Source organism: Phocoena sinus, chromosome X, assembly GCF_008692025.1.
Source record: "Phocoena sinus isolate mPhoSin1 chromosome X, mPhoSin1.pri, whole genome shotgun sequence".
Taxonomy (NCBI): domain Eukaryota; kingdom Metazoa; phylum Chordata; class Mammalia; order Artiodactyla; family Phocoenidae; genus Phocoena; species Phocoena sinus.
Genome location: NC_045784.1, coordinates 60393731 through 60412665, shown reverse-complemented (window position 1 = coordinate 60412665; position 18935 = coordinate 60393731). Strand labels below are relative to the sequence as shown.

Sequence of the window (18935 nt, the reverse complement as noted above, 5' to 3'; positions counted from 1 at the left end):
CCAGGTCATATATGATACCTGGACAGACAGGTGACTTACCAAGGCTCGGAGCACCTGCTTTGACTAAATGTGTAGTTACACAGCCACCTCTGCTTTGCCCCTGAAATCACCATTTCCCTCTGAGGGTGAATGGAAAGTCAAACATCTATGTGTGGCAGACAGGCTGGCAGAATTATCGTCATCCCAAGGAGCTTTCGTCCAATACTGACTCACTCTGTCCAAACCCTTCAGGGAAAGCTTCATGCAGTCTGAGGTGTGGGCTTCCAAGCTGACCTGAGTTCTGCAGACCACAGGGGATGAGCTCAGCTTCTGGAGAATAAGCACTAGGCAGTTTCAACTCTTATCCAGCAGCCAATCCCCTCCCCCGTTCAGCTGGGCCACCCAACAGCGAAGCCTCCCCAGGCTGGGCTCAGCACGGAAGTTCTGGAATTGTCTGGTGAATGAACTATGGTGACCTCACCTCAGGCCTCTGTCTCAGACCGTCTCCTACTGCACCTAGTGCTTCTTACTGAGCTACCCAGAACTGTGAGCCCTAACCTGCATCTGGATGAGGGCACCCTTGTAATCTACTAGCTGCCACCCCAGACACTGATGACCTATGTATCCCATGACCATGAAACATGCTGGCCTAGAAAAAGGACATTCCCTATCGGAACTAGTCAGTCTCTTGCTGTCCCAACAGCTCAGGACCCCGAGACCCCTCCTTGTGAGGCAGAAGAGGAGAGAGGTTTACAATTCACCATGAGCCATGCGAGAAATACTTTAGCAGCCTGACCTGGTATTTAAGGTTAGGGTGAGAGCAGTTAATTTGAGGCACATGGTAGAAAGAGAATATTTCTCAGGATGGCAAGTTCATTCAGCCCAGCTTTATGGTCTTTTCTATCAAACCAGCTTTGTGTTGCTCAATAAACCTTTATTTGGACAATGTTTAGTAAACCCCGTTCGGTGTCAATTCGTTTAAGCAAGAAGGATTTTATTTTGAAAGCTGGCTCTGTAACACTCTGGGAAGACAGTGAGTCTGTTAGAGCTGTGTGAACATCCCTATGCATTACACGCATATGCACGTGCATGTAATTCAAGAAGTAGGCCCAATTCCAGGTGTCCAGGGAAGAAAAGGCTCTTCTCTTGACATAGATGAGTGAAGATAAGGGAAAGAAAACACAAGAGGAAGAAGCCAGGAGAGCAACACCGAGTCCCTAGACTTGGTTTTCTTGAGAAACCATTTTTCTGAACTTGACCCTGTAGCTGATAACCGCTCATCACCACCACAGCAGAGCTCAGCCATGCACTCCCAATGCCAGTGCCAGCGACTTTCTGGTGGGCAAGCCCTGGAACCAGTTCTACCTCAGAGCCTCCAACATTCTTTCAGAGCGAGGAGCTGGACAAAAAAGACCCAACGTCTCCCTGTGCAGACCAATTTCTACCCTGACTCTGCAAATAAGCAGGTACACACACACACACACACACACACACACACACACACACACACACACACACTCACACACATGCACACATGGCAGATAGACGGGGGACCGACACACACGGACACATACACACCCACACCCATACCCACACACGCTTTCCCAGTCTTCGGTGCAAATGAGGAAGAGAGGGCGGGGCTGTGGGTGGCCTGCTCTCTGTTCCCTGCTGCTACTTACGTTCCTGTACGCTGCTCTCCTGGGCCATGTTTTCTTTGCTCTTGTAAAATGGAAACTTTCGAGAGAGGCGGAAACTCTTTTTACGTTTCGTTTTGATCGACTGTGAAAGAACATGAACATGGAGGGGAAGGACAGAAGAAAAAAAAACAGAACAATGGATTTTAAAGCATGCAAGAAAAACTAAAATGGAGACAATGGTGAGCTAAACAAAAGACCATCTCTCACAAATGGAGTCTATGAGATTAAATGAAAGTTGATGTAAGAGGAAAATTATGTTTACAGGAAAATGTTGTAGGGATGTTAGAGGTTTCTACCTAATCCAGACTCACAGCACTCACTGGTACTTCCTAAAGGATAAAGGTCACTGTAGCCTCCTGGACACATGCCCTAAGGTGCCACTGATACACACAGAGTCATCTACTCCGTGTCTCTCTTCCCTCTACCGCTCCAGAAGTTCTTTGGCCTGTGAAGCTCACAGAAGAAAAGGGGTGAATGGACAGAGCCCTCATGCCTCGTTCGGTCTGAAGGGCAGTCGGAGCTCTGGGGCTGGCCTTGCTGGCTGGATGACAAGGTCAGGCTCTGTTCAGGGTCCCCACAGCTCCGAAAGGGTCTACAGCCAGGGAGACACCCACAAGTGGTTTCATGTGCCCCAAGAAAGTCAGCCTTCCAAACAGTCCAACTCCAACACATCTTCAAGAGCCAGTTACCCAGGGGGGAGGAGTATACACTGGCTGTAGAGGTTGGGTGCCCGCTCTCTCTGCTTTGTGAAAAGCAGTCAGTATTCTGATAGGACAGAGCCAGCGCCCTGAAAAAGAGATATTCTTTTGTGCTCGCCAGTTTTCTTATCCACCAGACAGACTTCAAGCTTCTTATGCCTCTTCACATATGGCTGACTTCCTTGGGGATCCCCACTTACCCTGTTAGACTCAATCATCCCCGTCCTGGCATGAAACTTCACGGTTTTCAATCGAGCCCTTTCTTTCTTTTCCACCCTGTTTTGGAGTCAGAAAGAAGTCCTGTTACTGCCAGTGCATGGTCTCAGCAGTGGGTTGCAGTGGGCACAGCAGCCATCTTTGACTCACTGAATCGTAACCATGTCCTGAGCACCAGCTCTCTACCAAAAAGGAGTAATAAAGCACATCCACTGCTCTCAAGCAACTTATAGTATAATAGGTAAAGAAGAAATCAATACCAGGAACAGGGTAAGGAAAACCTCTCTCATGATCATGACGACTCACCTCTTCTTACTGGGGATCACACCAATTTGCTCACTTTCTCCATGGGGGGTCACCAGTCTCGCCTGCCACCACTCATCATCAGAGGCGTTAATGACATGTAGAATGTCACCATAGGAGAAGCTGAGGCCTTGGCTCGGCAGGCAGCTGTCCCGAGTCCGGTCATAATCAAACAAGGCCCTGGAAACAAACAGTGAAAGATGAAATGGTCATCTCAACCCTAAATAGGTGGAAGGATGGCAGAGGAAGGTCAACCCAAAGAGTCAGCACACACCCAGCAGCCTTACAGCAGACCAGAAGGAATTCTGTGGGAGACTGCATCCTTCTTTCAGTCTTGACATTGTAAATATCCCATTCTCCCAACAAGGGGCGTAAGGGAAAACAATCTTTCACGAGTCCCATCTCCTCCCAGCTTCTGGACGTGAAGTGTGAGTCCAAAGCAGAACACCCTCGCTAGTCTTCTCCCTCAGCCACGTCCTAGGGAAATAAGTTAGTTCTGCCAATGGGCTGTCTCAGTTTACAACAAATCTTTAAAAAGTAGTCGAAGATAGGACACAAAAATGTTAACTACAATCCCAAACAATGAATGGTAAATGTTGTAGAAATACAAAAGAGAAAAGGGCTGTGCATCCTGGGGCAGCGAAAGAGAAAGCTAAGGCTGATGTTGACCCCGCACAAGGATAAAGTTGAAGGGGCCCCTCTAAAGAAGTCTCCCAGTTCAGTCTCTCTCTCTCATATACGGGGAAACGGAGGCTCAAGGAGGAAGAATAATTTGACTGAGGTCACACACCAAACTAACTGGGACAGAAGCCAGGTCCTCTGATAAGACATGCAGAGTAAAGATTAAAGGGGAGGGTAGAAGAAGGTGGGGAGAGAGCTATTCCATCTAGGCTTGAAAAAAAGGAGGAGACCAGCTTGGTTGCAGCTGAGAGTCATGGAAAATGAGGCTGGAAATAAAAGTCTGGCGCCAATTTTGGAAGGTCTTGAATAGACCTGATCTAGTGACCCCTGAAGATTTGGGAGTAAGGAAGTGACACATCCAAAGAGACTTAGGAACATTAATCTGACCTCATATATGATGAGATAGCAGGGAAAGGGGGTGGATTTTTTTTAAGGGGGTGGATTTGAAGGAACATTTAAACCAAAGCTGCAAGCTCAATCCTTCAGGATAGACTGCTGACTTCGGCCCTGGTGAAGCTGGTACTTGACAGCAGAGCTCCCCTGCTCAGGGAACAGACACATCTACATGAAAGTGTCTACTTTTCTCATCCACTGGATCTCTCCTCATACGCAGTCACCACAAATGGGTGATTTCAGTGAGAAGTTTGTATTTTTCTACTTGTAATCTAGGCTCTGTCTTCTTCATATTCTCTGTTAACACCTTTGCACATACAGCCCAGCAGATTTCCCAGAACTAGTTCCAAGACTTAGACTTCTACCTGCAATACAGTGGTCTGTGGCTCAGGGGGAAGCTGCAAAGTAAAACATACTATTTCCCCATGTGCAGGCCGGCCCAAATGAAATGCAGAAGGTCATAAAACTGTGGAGCGTGAAACACCCATCTACATCTTAAACTTCTTAAAATGGAATCCTTAAGAAGTCACTGTCAGAGTATTTGAAAATGAAAATACCCAAATTCTGACCAAAAACCCTTTATCTCCCTCAATTTACACACTCGAAGCAATAAGGAGAGAGGCTGAGGTCAGCAGATTAAGGAGGCCCTCCATCCCCAAGGTTCTTTCTGGGCTTTGTGTGATAGAATCAAATCTGAACACGTCTGCACTGCATTCGAAACTGAGTGTCCTAAAGCAAGGAAGCTATTCTGTCAGAGCTTCCTACGAACACGTGCATGGTGAAGACCTTATTATCTTAAGTGACAATGAGAAACACTAAATGTCATTATGGGCTTCAAAGATTAAAACAAATATAGTAAGGAAAAGAACAGAGCTTGGATTCTGCACAAATTAGTTTGGGGAGGCAAGGAAGAAGATGTTGAAATGAGTGAGGAGAGATTAGGATGAGGCTGTAGAAGATTAGAAGGGAGAGTTTACTGGTTACAAGTTTAAAACATAAAAGGGACAATCCAATATATACTTTAGCACCTCACAGAACCATATTGACCTTTGGCAACAGCAGTAAGAAGCTGGAGTACGTACAGTAAAGTTGATGTAAACATTTTCTGGATGAGGAATCCAATTATTGGTAATTGATTAAACATCTGAGATTTAAATAAAACTAATAGGTCAGTTTACTTCCAAGATGAATTTTGGATACTTTACAATATTAAAACACATAACACGAGCTAAGTAAAAACAAAATAAGCACAAATCCAAGGCAACAAGAATGCCAGCAGTTCCCACTGCCTGTCAGGAATGGAACTGTTTGGTTTGTTTTTAAACCACAGGCATGTGTTCCTTTTACGACTTTCAAAAAATGTAACTCAATTTAAAAAGGAACTGCTTTCAAATATTTTAGCTGTTTCTTTTTCTTTTCTAACATATTTCTAAACAACTGCTTCTTCTTGCTTTGTGTTTTACATTTTAGACATTATGTATCGGTCTTCTATAGCACTCACCCATTCTTTTTCCCCTGCCCTCCCAATTTAGTTACATCACATTTTTTTGGTTAAACAATATTTAATTTTACATCATTATGTAAGTGGTGTTCATAGATGACTACCCCTCCTTTCCTATAAACTTTTCCTATTGTTGTTTTTTTTAAAACAATTTGTTTATTTATTTTTGGCTGCGTTGGGTCTTCGTTGCTGCGCGTGGGCTTTCTCTAGTTGCCGCAAGAGGGGGGCTACTCTTTGTGCTGGTATGTTGGCTCCTCATTGTGGTGGCTTCTCTTGTTGCGGACCACGAGCTCTAGGCGTGTGGGCTTCAGTAGCTGTGGTACACGGGCTCAGCAGTTGTGGCTCACAGGCTCTAGAGCGCAGGCTCAGTAGCTGTGGTGCACGGGCTTAGTTGTGCCACAGTGTGTGGGATCTTCCCAGACCAGAGCTTGAACCCGTGTCCCCTGCATTGGCAGGCGTATTCTTAACCACTGCACCACCAGGGAAGTCCTCTATTGTTTTTTTTCCTGGTGGAAATAAATGCCTGATTTTTCATTTGACTATATTTCTACATCCCTATTATTTTGTAACTCCCTTATTTAACACATAGAAGGCTATTTAGATTTACTATTTCTTTTTGTTACAGTTAAAATATTCGAAAGCAGTTACCTTTGTGTAGCAAGAAAGGGGGTGAATAGGCAAGGGATTAAATTTTTTGCATATGCTATTGTAATATTTGACATTTTAAACTATCCATATGCATTAATTTCATTAAAAATTAAATTAATATAAGCTCATTATAGAATATTTGAAAAATATAAAGCCTAAAAATAGAAAAATCACATTTAATGTAACTTAGAAGTAACTCTTCATACTGTTGTGGTATTGTATAATATTGCGTAATAAACACACAAATCAAAAAGTACATATTTCTCAAAGTTACAAACATGGTGTGTATACACAATTCTGCAACCTTACTTGTCACTTGAAATTGTATCATTAATATTTCCCATATCGTTGACTACTCTTCAAAACTAATATTTTAAATGATGATACAATAGTCTATTCTTAAGGATATTCATTAATTAAGCAAATATTTATCAGCATCTAATATGAACGGACACCACTGTTCTAGGCACTTTTAAAAAAGAAAATAAAAAGGGCTGGGGGAGTCAATAAACCAGGCACCTGACCTGAGTCATTTACTTCAGATGAGGAACCTGTTTGGCTCTAAGTTCCCTGGCAAAAAAAGGCAATTTCCCAATAAAATGTAGTACCTAAGTTTACCTACATTCTATCTGATGAATTTGTGAATGAGCAATAGTGAACAACAGAATGGACAATGCTTTTTTTAAACGATGATTTTGTTAAAAACATAGCAGCCTAAAACTTGAATTTGAAATTCTGAACTACAATACCATTCTCAGTTGAGAACGTAAAAGGTGAATTGACAAGAATTTCCTTTTCTATCAATCGGAACAGCAAATGAGGAGAGCTCTGTAGAACACTGAAACCTCAAGGGTCATTTCACCCCACTTCCTATCTAATAAAGGAAATTCCTTTGATATTCTCTAAATTTCTTTCCAGTGCAAACATTTAATGAGTCTGAGTCCTTCCTAAGGTCTTCTCTACCAGGCCAAACATTCCTAATTCCTTCAACAGTCCTTCTTCCATTGTCATGATCTTGATTTGTTTTCCAAATCTCTTCCTGCTGAAATTTTGTCTGACTAAGAGCTTGAAAAGTACCTCATAGACAATGAAAACCAGTCCCAGAGATGCACAGGGCCTCATCTTAGAGTTGTATGATGGTTAACTCTCAGACCAGGGCTCTTAAATCTCAGAAAAATTTTGTGAGGTCTAAGTCATGGTCACATTTTTAAAAAAGAAAAAAAAAAGCTAACTGTCCACTTGGCTATGTCTGGAAAATATCTTTCTTCCATTATTTACATACTCACTGAGTCTACTTTGGGGCACTGTGTTTGACAGAAGGGAGATACAGAAGCAAAATGAGTCTTGGCCTTGTGGAGTATGCTATCTGACAGTGTGTCATAGCGAGAGGCACAAGGGCAGGACAAACCAAGGCCTAAAAGCCTTCAGAGGGAGCATAGGTCACAGCGAGCTTGGGGAATCTATGGGGAGGTGTTAACTTTGAACTGGGCCTCCTCGATGACGGTTCAGATTTCAAAGACAGAGATGGGGAGAGGCCCTTCCGGCTAGAAGGAACAGCATGAGCAGAAGCTCGGAGGCAAGCAGCCCAGGGTGTGTACCGGGGTCAGCAGCACCCACGTTTGGCCTCACCGCAGGGCACTCGGGAGAGCGGTTGGCCAGGGCCTGCCTGTGGACAGCCTGGAGTCCAGCTAAGGAGTCTGGCATTCATTTAGGAGGCCTTGTGTGACCGACTTCATTGTCTCACTTTTTTTTTTTTTTTTAAACCATTACCAGGCTGGTGACGCAGTGGTTAAGACTCCACGCTCCCAATGCAGGGGGCCTGGGTTCGATCCCTGGTCAGGGAACTAGATCCCACACGCATGCTGCAACTAAGAGTTCCCGTGCCACGACTAAGAAGCCCATGTGCCGCAACTAACACCTGGTGCAACCAAATAAATTAAAAAAAAAATCATTAGCAGGCTAAACTTTCACGTGGGAAGTAATCCAGTAAAAGAGAACAAGCCTGAGTAGTAAAGTCAAACCACCTTTCAAATGACATGTATTTCATGTAATAGGAAAAAGTATGCAAATTAGACCTTAATAAATTTTGAAAAAATATTGACTACCTACCTAAGATCTTTAAGAGGCATGCTAAACTGTGGCCTTCTAGCAATAACAGTCTCTCTTAGGAACAGCCTAGAAACCTAAGGAAGTGACAGGGATTGGCACCTTGTTACAAATGCCTCTAGTCAGACTTGATAAGAGGATCAAAGAACACCTTTCTCCACAACATGAATATATCCTCCTGCCCGCCCCTTTTTATCCTTAGGGCAAGCACTAAGGAAAGTCAAGGCAGTAACATACCTCCCCTTTTAAATCAGACTGAACAACTGTCCGGGAGCCAAAATCCTACACATGCAGGGCCCAGATGACACAGCAACCAACGTTTTCAACCTCTGACTCAAACCAAGAGTGAGCAGGAAAAAAAAAAGCAACACCTGTTTTCTCCGGACACCTAAAAAAAGACCATAATTAACTACTCCGTCACCTTGGTCCCATCTCATGTGTGTGAGCTTATTGACAAGATGGTGTGTTGGGAGACTAGAAGCCTCAGAAACTCCTTATCCTTCCTGGGTGTAAATATAAAGAATCTCATGGGGGCCTCCAAGTTAAGGACTGGTCAGGTCAGAAGGAAACACTATTTCGGGAAAGAACAAGGCTTATGGAAATATTACCATCCACAGCCTAAGATCACAGTGAGTGGTCTACATAAAAGATTATTGACTTCAACCCTGAATATGTTCTCCTTGGTTATGGCCATGTACCTCTGTGAAGCAAAGGAGAGCCAGATCTTGGGTTTTCCCACAACTTCTCAAACATCATGGCCAGGCCAGAAAATACTGATTTATCTTGAGAGCAGGGTAAAGAGCATGTCCCAGGTAAAAATGTGGCACATAAAAACAGAAAGTGGGCGATGAAGCCACCTTCTGGAGCCAAGTCACAGCAGCACGAAAAGCAGATGCTCACTTCCCAGGGCCTGCAGGTTGGAGTTCCCAAGCTAAGTTTCAGCGCAGCAGCTTTAAATGCCGCTGCCTGTCTTTCCTAAGGAGAAGGCGTTGTCAAAGGTCTTGAAAGATATGTTGTTTAAGTGGTGACCTTTCAAATAGTATCCCCTAAGAGCTGCCCACAGGGATGATGCACACGCTCCAGAGGACTTTGCCTAATCTTCCTTTCAGCTGGGACCTCACTGCCAAGTGGGAAAGCAGGAATATAATCAGCTCAAAGTAAACAGATTACCAGGCCCAAAGTCTCTGCAGTTCAGGTCCTAAATTTTAAAGTTTAGGGTCTGAAAGATTCAGAGAAATCATACGCATCTGGCCCAGACACCCTGGTGTCTTAGTGAACAGGAATGCAAAGAAAATGGCAAATACCGAGGAAACCGGTCAGGCAGGTTTCTCAAAGCAAAGTAAACAACAGCACTTCAGCACTACAGCCTCAAAGGCAAGTAGCTGCTTCCATGTACTCACCTAGTAGTGTGCCCACCTCTTTGCCTGTGGACCCAGCCATCTGTCTGGCCTGGGAGGCTCTGCCTGTCCCCTTGCGCCATCAGCAGCTCCTCTGAGGCCCAACCCAAGTTCCACCCTTCTCTGTGACCCTGCCCACTCCAAATTTCCTTCTTCCAAATTCATACTACGTATTTAGCAGCGATCTTTCTTTATATTTTCTGTTTATTGCTATTTAACCCTTGCAGTTTTCTAATCTTTCATATTATATCCCTTTGGGGAAAGCCCTTTGAGGACTGAGGCCACGTATGACGCTCGTGAATGGTGGGTGAGACCAAGCTGGGGCAGCGAGCACAGAACACCCTCCCAGTTACTATCCTGCAGTGTTCTTCCACTGTATATCCCTCCCATACCAGTTGGGAGACATCGATTTCTTCCTTTGGTCAGTGTTATGGGCTGAATGTTTGGGTTGCCCCCTCCAAGTTCATTTGTTGAGGCCCTAACCCCCAATGTAATGGTAATTGGAGGTGGGGCCTTTGGAAGGCAATTAGGTTTAGATTAGGTCATGAGGGAGGGGCCCTCATCCTAACATTAGTCCTTTATGAGAAGAGGAGGAGACAAAGAGACCTGTTTCTCCTCAGAACACACCCAGGAAAGGCCACATGAGGACACAGCAAGAAGGTGGTCATCTACAAGCCAGGAAGGGGGGAGGGGGCTCACCATAACCTGAATTTGCCAGCACCTAGAACTTGGACTTCCCAGCCTCCAGAACTGTGAGGAATAAATGTCTATTGTTCAAGCACTCAGCCTACAGTATTTTGTTACAGCAGCCCAAGCTGCCTGAGACAGAAAGTACCAGATAAAGGGCACATATTACTTAAATATTCAGCAGCCCCTCCCTTGCCTGGTCCATCTAAAGGATGCACAGAGAGCTGTAAATCGGCCCTTGGCCTTAGTGCAAGAGTTAAAATTTCTCGCAGCTCCTGAAGAGCAACTCAAAAGTCCAAACTTGAGTACTCAGATAGACACAAGGTGGGTCATCACAGGAGGAGCAAGTGCAGCTGGTAGCAAGTCGGGAGTCCCTTGCACACCTTGAAGAAGCGAACATGGAGAACAGGGGAGGGCACTCTTCTCCTTAGTCTACCTCAGAGTCTCAGGCCTTAGAGAGCAATTATGAAGTCAGAGGGGCATTCACAGACCCACAGTGTGTGAATATTCAGGGTTCACAGCACCTGTTGGATCAGCTGAGGGGATTACAAGTCCAGGACTGATGTCTGTATATGATCCAGCAACAGGAAGTTCCAGAATCACTGATACAGGAAACTATCCCATCCTCTGGTAGCCCTGAACACTACATAAATTGTGGTTGCTTTTTAAGATGCGGATTATCAGCACTCCCAAATTCTGTCAGATAGTGAAGCCTGCCAATATTACCTCGTTGGCATCTTAATCCACTACTGAAACTCACTAATGAGCAAGAGAAAGTTGGGCTCCCCCGAGCACCACCCTGGGCTAAGCACAGAGCAGTGTACAATTAATGTCTGCTTGTGAAGAAGAAGGAGCACCTTCCAGCCTTCTTTGATGACCAAGCCAATATTTCTGACATTTTTTTGACATTGTTTCTTGAATCAGGACTACAGATGGGGGCATGACTTCCTTCCTAGAGTGGGAAGAAAACTGGGATGGCAGATGGCCAGCCAGAAGGCCAGGACTCCCAAAATGCCTGATGCTGTCCTGTGACTGCAAAGAATGTAGCCAGGCTAGCCGGAACAGACTTTCAAAAGCTATTTCTACAAATGTACTATCAAGCCTCTTGGCAAGCTTTGGAGGATAAGGTCTTTTGTTCATTCATGAAATAAATAAATAAACTAAATACAAGTGTAGAACTTGGAGGTCTCTGGAACTCTAACCTACCCTGTGTCTTTTTACTACCTTCACATCAGAATGGCCTGAGTTAAACATCTAATCACCCTGACCCTGAGCAAAAGGCTCAAGAGAGGCATATTTTGTGGACTTTTCTAGTGTGGAAGGCAAATTAACCAGCAGAGCAAAGGCCCTAGACTGGGCAGAAAGAGGGGCTCTGTTCACCCTGCCTATACTATTTAAGAGATGTTTCTATAGTATGGTGAAGGGTAGGGAAGGCCTTTCCATTAAGTCACTAGTGACTTTAAAACCAAGTTTCATTTTCCAAACACTGTTATCTTTCCTTCTTCCTCCTGCTCCCCGCTCCACAAATCCCATCCCCCCTGTGGTTAGTGCGGCTGCAGCTTCCTAAGGCTTCACCTGCTACAGCCTCGGTGCAGCTGCAAGAGGGTGTTATTTGCTTCAAAACAGCTTTGCAACCCCGTGCACACGAGAGGAGGATAGAGATTCAGGGGAAGGGAAGGGAGGAGGAGCATGTCAGAAGGGGAAACAACAGCAAACAGAATTAGAGGTGAAATCCCACTGTAAAGGGTTCCTTCACTTTAACCACCTGCTGCGTAGTATCATCTGTGTGGATGGCAAGCTGCTGGAGGGCGGGAACCACGCCTACCGCTTCCTTGAATCTACCGCCACAGCCACGCCCAATTTCTCAGGCCCGTGCTTTACTGCTTTCCACGTGGCAGGAGCTAAAGTAAGTGTAATGTTCAGTTGTTCGAGTGAAACAGAAATAAATGTCTATTGTGACAAACAAGTGGTCATTCCTAAGCATTATGACTGCTTGTTAAAAACATACATTTCCCCAAACCTGGTGAATCTAAATCGATAGAAGAAGAGCCTGGGAATCTGTACTTCTACTAGCATGCCAGCTGATTCCTATCAGCAAGTTTGGGAAATGATGAGAGAGCTCTAGTCAGAGCCAGGTTCAAATTCCAGTTTTGGAACTTCTTAGCTGTCTAACTGGAATCTCAGTTTTCTCACCTGAAAAATAAGAATAATAATGCCTACTTCGTAGCGTTATTAAAAGGATTTTAAAAGCAATTTAAAGAGAATGTTTAAATGTTTGTTCCCGTAAATGTTTGTTTAAAATGTTTGTTTGTTCCCCTTCATCCTGAAGACACTGGGAACTACTAAAAGCCTCTGAGCAGATCTTTAGCTTCAACCCGCTCTGCAACACTCAGACAAATGGCTGCCCAGCCTCTTTGGTAACACCTCCAGTGACAAAGAATAAAATTTACTATCTCCAGAAGCAGTTCATTCCACTTTCAGACAGTTTTAATCATAAGCTCTTTCTTCCTTATGTTGAGTTGAGATCTGCCTTGGGTGACAGAACAAATCTAATCCCTTTTCCACATGATAGGGTGACACAATTAGTTTAGATAAGGAAAGTAAGGAGGATGAGTAGGTGTGGGGGTCCATTTGGAACACACTGCTTGTTTGAGGCACCGGGAGGGCAGCTCCAGTCACGTGTGCAACAAGTAGTTGATATGTGGGTCTGGAGTTCAGTAAAGAGATCAGAGTCGTCATTTACACAACAGGATTTGAAGCTGTGAACATAAATGACATTGCCATTTATGGGGCAGAGCTAATGAAACGTATTGAGGAATGGTCAGCAAGGTAGAAAGAGAGCCTTTAAAGAAGAAAGCCAGTAATACACGGAAACAAATATGAAGAGATCAGACCAATGGCAGAGAATCAGCGAAGCAGTCACTACTGACAGAGTTGGGCTTCTGCCCCTCTGGAGCCTTCCAGAGTTGCTTGGAACCATACCACCATGCTGATAAGCAGATGCACACTTCCTTTCCTATTGAAAGAGAAGCAATTTGAAGAAATAGCAGCAGCAAGTACAGACGACTGCAATATTTCCAAGCCTGGATGCTAAGACCAGTTTCTCCAAATAAGGCTCCCATGCTCCTATCTTTGGGGGAAACACTGCCTAGTACAGTCCCTCCTGGAGATTGATCACAGTAAAGAACCCTATTTTCCTCTGTTTAATCCTGCATTTGCCCAACTTACTGAACCACTGATTTTTCACACAATACTTAACATCTTGAGGAGCTAGTGCTTCCTGGCACATAATGTGGCAAATGTGGTGAGAAGAAGAGAAACAAGACAATAGTTTAAGGGACTATTGGTAATCAAGGGAATTTTTTTTCTTTCCTTATTAAGAATGGAAGAACCTTGAATATACTTAAATGCTGAACAAAAGGAAGCTACTGTAGAGTAAAAAAAGGCCAAAAACAGGCACAAAAAGCAATAGAGCGAGCCAGGCTTCAGGCTTTGGTAGAGGGTTAGCTTAGCGAAATACCTCAGCTCGCTAATCTAGCCATAAAACATTATTTCCCTTGATGAACTCTAGTGATTACAAATGTTCACTATTCTAAACCATATTTACTTTCCTCTGAGGATACAGATATTATCTACATAAGACTAAGGGCAGATGATATAAACTGTATAAACTGATTCACTAGAAACAGAGTGCAGTCTCCACCCTCCTCCCCAGAGTCAGATGGAATGCGTCCCTTGCCAGGACCAGAGAAGGGTGTTCCAGGTCTTCCAGGTTGAGAGCTGATGCCCCACTCCCCCTGCCCAGGCAGGGAGAGCTCTAGCACAGGATAGGTAGAGAGGGGAAATTTAGAAATAAAGCTCTCCAAAGAAACTGTCTTGCCTAAAGATCAGCTTCCCACACACACTGGAGTGCCACATCTGCGGGGGCTGGAAGCACGCGAATGGAACAATCCTGACCAAGTCACATAACTATTACCCTTTTGCGGGAGGCGACAGCATATTTCTGAGTCCCCCCATTGGCACCCCAGTGTCTAGGCTGCAGATCCAGAGCAAGGGCTTAGGGACAGAAAACAGGAGACTGAAAAGATCACCAGTGACTAGTCCAGCCTTCCTCCTGCTCTCCTCTCTTCACAACAAATGTGAAGAAAGCTGCTCTCAACACAGAGGGAGCAGAGCTGAGGGTTCATTTTAGAAAAGAACCATGAAGGGTTCTAGTGGGCTTGAGGCTCAAATCTGGGCTCCCTTGGCTCTTCTCCCTGTAGGAGGGTCAGGAACTAGCAACTGAGGAAAAAGAAAATCAAGCACCCGAGAGAAAAACTGCAATTAGCATTTATATCGGTTGGCTATGTCATCTCAAACCCCAAGGACAGAGTAGATGTCACGTTGCCAGGCAACTAGCAACTGTAGCCTCTCCTCCCCACCTTCCAGCTGGTATCAGAGGCCACTAGAAAAAGTTTAACCCAAGAGTCTGATACAAGCATTAAACACACACACACACACACACACACACACACACACACACACACACACACACGGCTCAGAGGAGTAATCCTACCACCTCTTTCTCCAAGGATTTTACCCTTGGAGAGGTACAATATGCTTGCCCCAGACTGCTGGAGTTTTGCCAAGAAGCCCAAGCAGGAAGAAGGAAACTATCCCTAATTCTAGGAGGAGTCCATAGTGTTCATTTAGCAATCCAACTCTCTAAGAGGTTTGTACTTCGACCTGACAAAGTATTATAATGTGACTCAAGGGTCAAAAGCTCAGCCTTGGACAGTATCTCAGAACAGCTTCCAGCAGCAATACACTCAATGCTATATATCCGTTCCACCCACCCTTCCTGTGGAAGATACACCATCCCATCCCATGTCCCATGATTCAGATACAGCAGACCAGTGCACAGGGAGTGAGGGAACACAATTAAAAAAAAAAAAACCCAGAAAGCAGCAACATGTCAGTTCTTTGGTTTCTTAAAAGAGACCCTGTACCAGAACACAGTGATAGCTGATATGCTCGGATACAAATTCTGATGTCTATTATGCATATGTAGAAGGGGGGAATGCCAAGTTTCCCCTGAAATCACAGATTGCAAGCAAAGTACTTTGAACATTTGAGTGCTCTCTGAATGCTGAATAGCAACAACCACCCAACAGTCTTTTACAATTAGAGCAAACTGAAAATTTCCCATACTGAGTCATTCAGGAGCAAAAAGGAAGAAGCCAGCTCACAAAAGGGAGGAGATACTGACCATAAAGTACACAACCTGAGCATACAGTGCAAAGTGTTGTTTTAGTACTGGGAGTACACACTCCCTACCCCACTAGTTAAACAAGAAGGGCTGGGTTGGCACGGAACTCCCCTTGTGCAGCACAAGGCCTGGTGCTCAGAGGTGAGACTTACCTGACGTACAAGGACCTCTTCTCACTCGTTCGCAGGGACCCAGACCCAGAGCTCATACTGCTGTTCATCATTTGTTCTCGCAAGTCATGTATCTTCGATTCAAAGCGACTGTATTCTGTCAGAGAGACAAGGGAAAGGACAAGAAAAGAATGAACCCAAGGAGTTGCACCAACCCTGTGTGCCAGCGGCCAAAGAGTCAGGAGGACCCTTGGCTTCAAAGCAGCCAGAGCCAGCCCAGTCAATCTTTGCTTTGATAAGCAGAGTACCTCCTCCATGCACAGAAAGATTTCTCTCAATCCCCAGACTAGTAGAATGAAAGAATACACCTGAAAAAGGAGTAACATTTGGACATATCGAATGGAAAAACTCACTGATCCTTAAAAAAAATAACAACTGGAAAGAGGTTCCAGTGCAGCCTTCATTAATCTTTAGAGCAGGCACTAAGGCCCAAGGAGAGCAGATGGGAAAAGAGACTTTCCCGAAAAGTGGATTGCAGAGAACAGATGGCCCTGAGATGCAGGGTGGTGGGGCAGCGAAGGACCTGAGGCCATTATATCACTGTTAGGCAAAGATGATCTGTTTCTAGATGACTTGTTTTTTTTGAGGGGGGACATTGGAATGCAGTACAAAGGTAAAAACAAACCTCACAATCAGAAGAGAAGATCACAAAGCTCTCCTGAATTATTTCCCTTTTAACAAACAGGGTCTTTGGCTTCAGTAACAACTGAACATTACAATAGAAATTCTCCCAAACCCAGAAGTCTGCTGACATCTCTCTCCTCCAAAACCATCTAGCCAGGGGGGTCATAAGTCCATGCCCAACTTTGTAGCCCACTGACACCATTACAACAGTCTGAAAAAGCCTCATCATTCTGGAAAGGTGACTACAGGTTTACACCCGATGTAAGAAAACCTGACATAGGAAAATTAACTCTATCCATACAATTATTATAAAAGGCTTTTTACAGGGCTACTTTGCTGTGACACTCTCCTAGCACATTTTAAATATGATGTTCACATTTACCACAAACACACACACCCTGCACATTTTTCAGGTCTATAATTGCCAGTCTATAATTGCCACATAAAATGGGATATATCTAAGGCACAGACTGTGAAAACGGTAGAAAACAGGCATACTTCATTATGACAAGCTGATTTTAAAGGAAGTCACAATTTATACTGGGGGTTGAAGGTTGGGGAACTGCTTTAAAAAACAAACACATTTCCAGGAAAAAAGAATTCCACAAAAGCATTTTCATGCACCACAGAGGGCTGGGCAAGAAGCATCCCCATCTAGTCTGTAAGACTCTACAGGCAGAAAACAAAACACCTGTTCTAACACCTGACACTCCCCTTCCCTCAGCAAAGCAACCTGACCTTCAGCTGGGTATAAAGGGAAACAGTAAAAAGCCTAAACAGGAGGGAATAGGGTTCTAACTCATACAAATATCCTCTTCTCAACAAAGTTTCTTTTTGTTCACTCTGGTACCAATGAAGCCAACTGGTTAAACTCATGTGCTCTTTCATTCAGCACGCACTGGTGTTATGGTGATTTGTCCTCATTACTTACTCCTGTCCCTGAAATCCTGCAGGAAGCGGTTAAGTCACTGACTCACCCATTAAATGTTGGGGAAAGAAAAAAAGAGAGACAGCAGCTGGACAATGTCCCTATTCTGAGGGTTAGAAGGCAACACATCAATATCAATGAGGCTTCCCAATCTAAAGGTAGAAGGTGGTGACCAATCTGTCATGGTAGCCCTGGATGGCCCAAGCGCGCAGCAGCAGGGCTATCTACCTCTAGAGCCGCCCAGGCGCGGGTCCCGCCCCAAGGCTCAGCCCTCCAGCCCAGCGCTCTCCAGTTGGCTCCTTTCTGGCCCTCCTCCCCACTCACCGGCTAAAAGGAGACTGGGTGAGACAAAGAGATTTCTGACCAAGCAACCCCTTCTTGAGCAAGATAAGTAAAAGGCAGAAATATGCGTTGAACACAGAAAAAAAAAAGAAAAAAAACCCCACCACCCAATCTATCCTTAAGCCATATTCCCCCTCTCCCAACTTGTTTATATATTCTCTTCTTTGGAATTGGCTTGCCCACTGAACTCCAACTTAGCAGCCGGTCATGGCAGTTGCTTAGTAACTACATTTCTTAAATAACCCTTTAAAAACAACCGCCAAACCACCATTTCCTCAAAGCTCCTAATCCAAGGTTGATAACGCTGGGCCAGAGAGCCCACTTAAAATAGACTATAGAAAGAGAACAAGGCTATTGCTTTAAGGAAGCCACTTTCTGTTTTCTATGTGCTACTAAGCTTTCAAGTCTATTAAATAGTGTTTTATTCACTTTTTCCCCATTCAGATGATCCCCTTAGAGTTCTAGCTGCTCATCGGTCTCTGCCTTTTATTTGTAGAGTTATTTAATGTCCAGTAGGCACAAAGTAGGCTCCGAATAAATGATTGTTGGGTAAACGTGGAGCAGATTAAAAAACTCTGCCCAAGTCGATGCTTCTGTTCTCAAACTAATAAAACTAATGGTTTATTTAACTCATGGCTGCCAGCTTCACTGAGGGCTTGGAAAAGTAGTTAAGAAGTATTCCCATTTGCTTTTGTTCCCAAGGTTAATTGTTGGGAGCAATTGGAGTATATGTTTTTTAAACACCTTTTTGAGATGTTAATAACCCACAGTGGGCATCTGATTAACAAACTTTGTTTATAACAAAGAAAAAAATAATTCTAACAAAAAGCTGTTTAGAATAGTCTTTAGATAGTACCTCATCTTAATATTAGAGGCCTCATTTTCCAAGGACAAAAGCTTCAACTAAAAAGCATCTGAATTCTAAGACCTTACAATTTGCCAAGGTCCCTCTTTTCCCCTTCCACTCATAACAAAGCCGTTGCTGGAAGGCATCTCCTAGGCCTAAGTCTTTGCCTAAGAAGCCCACCAGACCAGCCTCTTTAATCCAAAAGGCCTACTTCAAACAGGCTATTTTAAAGAAACAACACTTATTACTAAAATCTCAAGTCTACTAAACTGTGTTATATTCATTTTTTTCCCATTCATATGAACCCAACCATTTGTGCTCCACAAAGATATCCACGGTGAGTCAGTCATTGCTCCCTCATTCTCTTTACTAATCACAGAGAGAAAAGGGAGTGGGGTAGGGGACAATCAGACATCATTCCCCGAAACAGGATTTCTCACTGACCATCTGGGGTGCCTCTGAAAGATCAG

At 44.2% G+C, this 18935-nt stretch overlaps 1 protein-coding gene across 5 annotated transcripts in view; it reads right to left on the bottom strand.

The window, feature by feature from the left end:
* Positions 1 to 18935, bottom strand: part of DLG3 (discs large MAGUK scaffold protein 3) — a 64868-nt gene that overhangs the window by 9242 nt on the left and 36691 nt on the right. For all 5 annotated transcript variants that reach the window (XM_032619390.1, XM_032619392.1, XM_032619391.1 and 2 more), the window contains 4 exons: positions 15707 to 15821; positions 2897 to 3073; positions 2575 to 2650; positions 1659 to 1758 (listed from right to left, as the gene is read on the bottom strand). In XM_032619390.1, coding sequence (XP_032475281.1) covers positions 1659 to 1758; positions 2575 to 2650; positions 2897 to 3073; positions 15707 to 15821 — 468 coding nt within the window. The remainder of the gene's footprint in view (positions 1 to 1658; positions 1759 to 2574; positions 2651 to 2896; positions 3074 to 15706; positions 15822 to 18935) is intronic.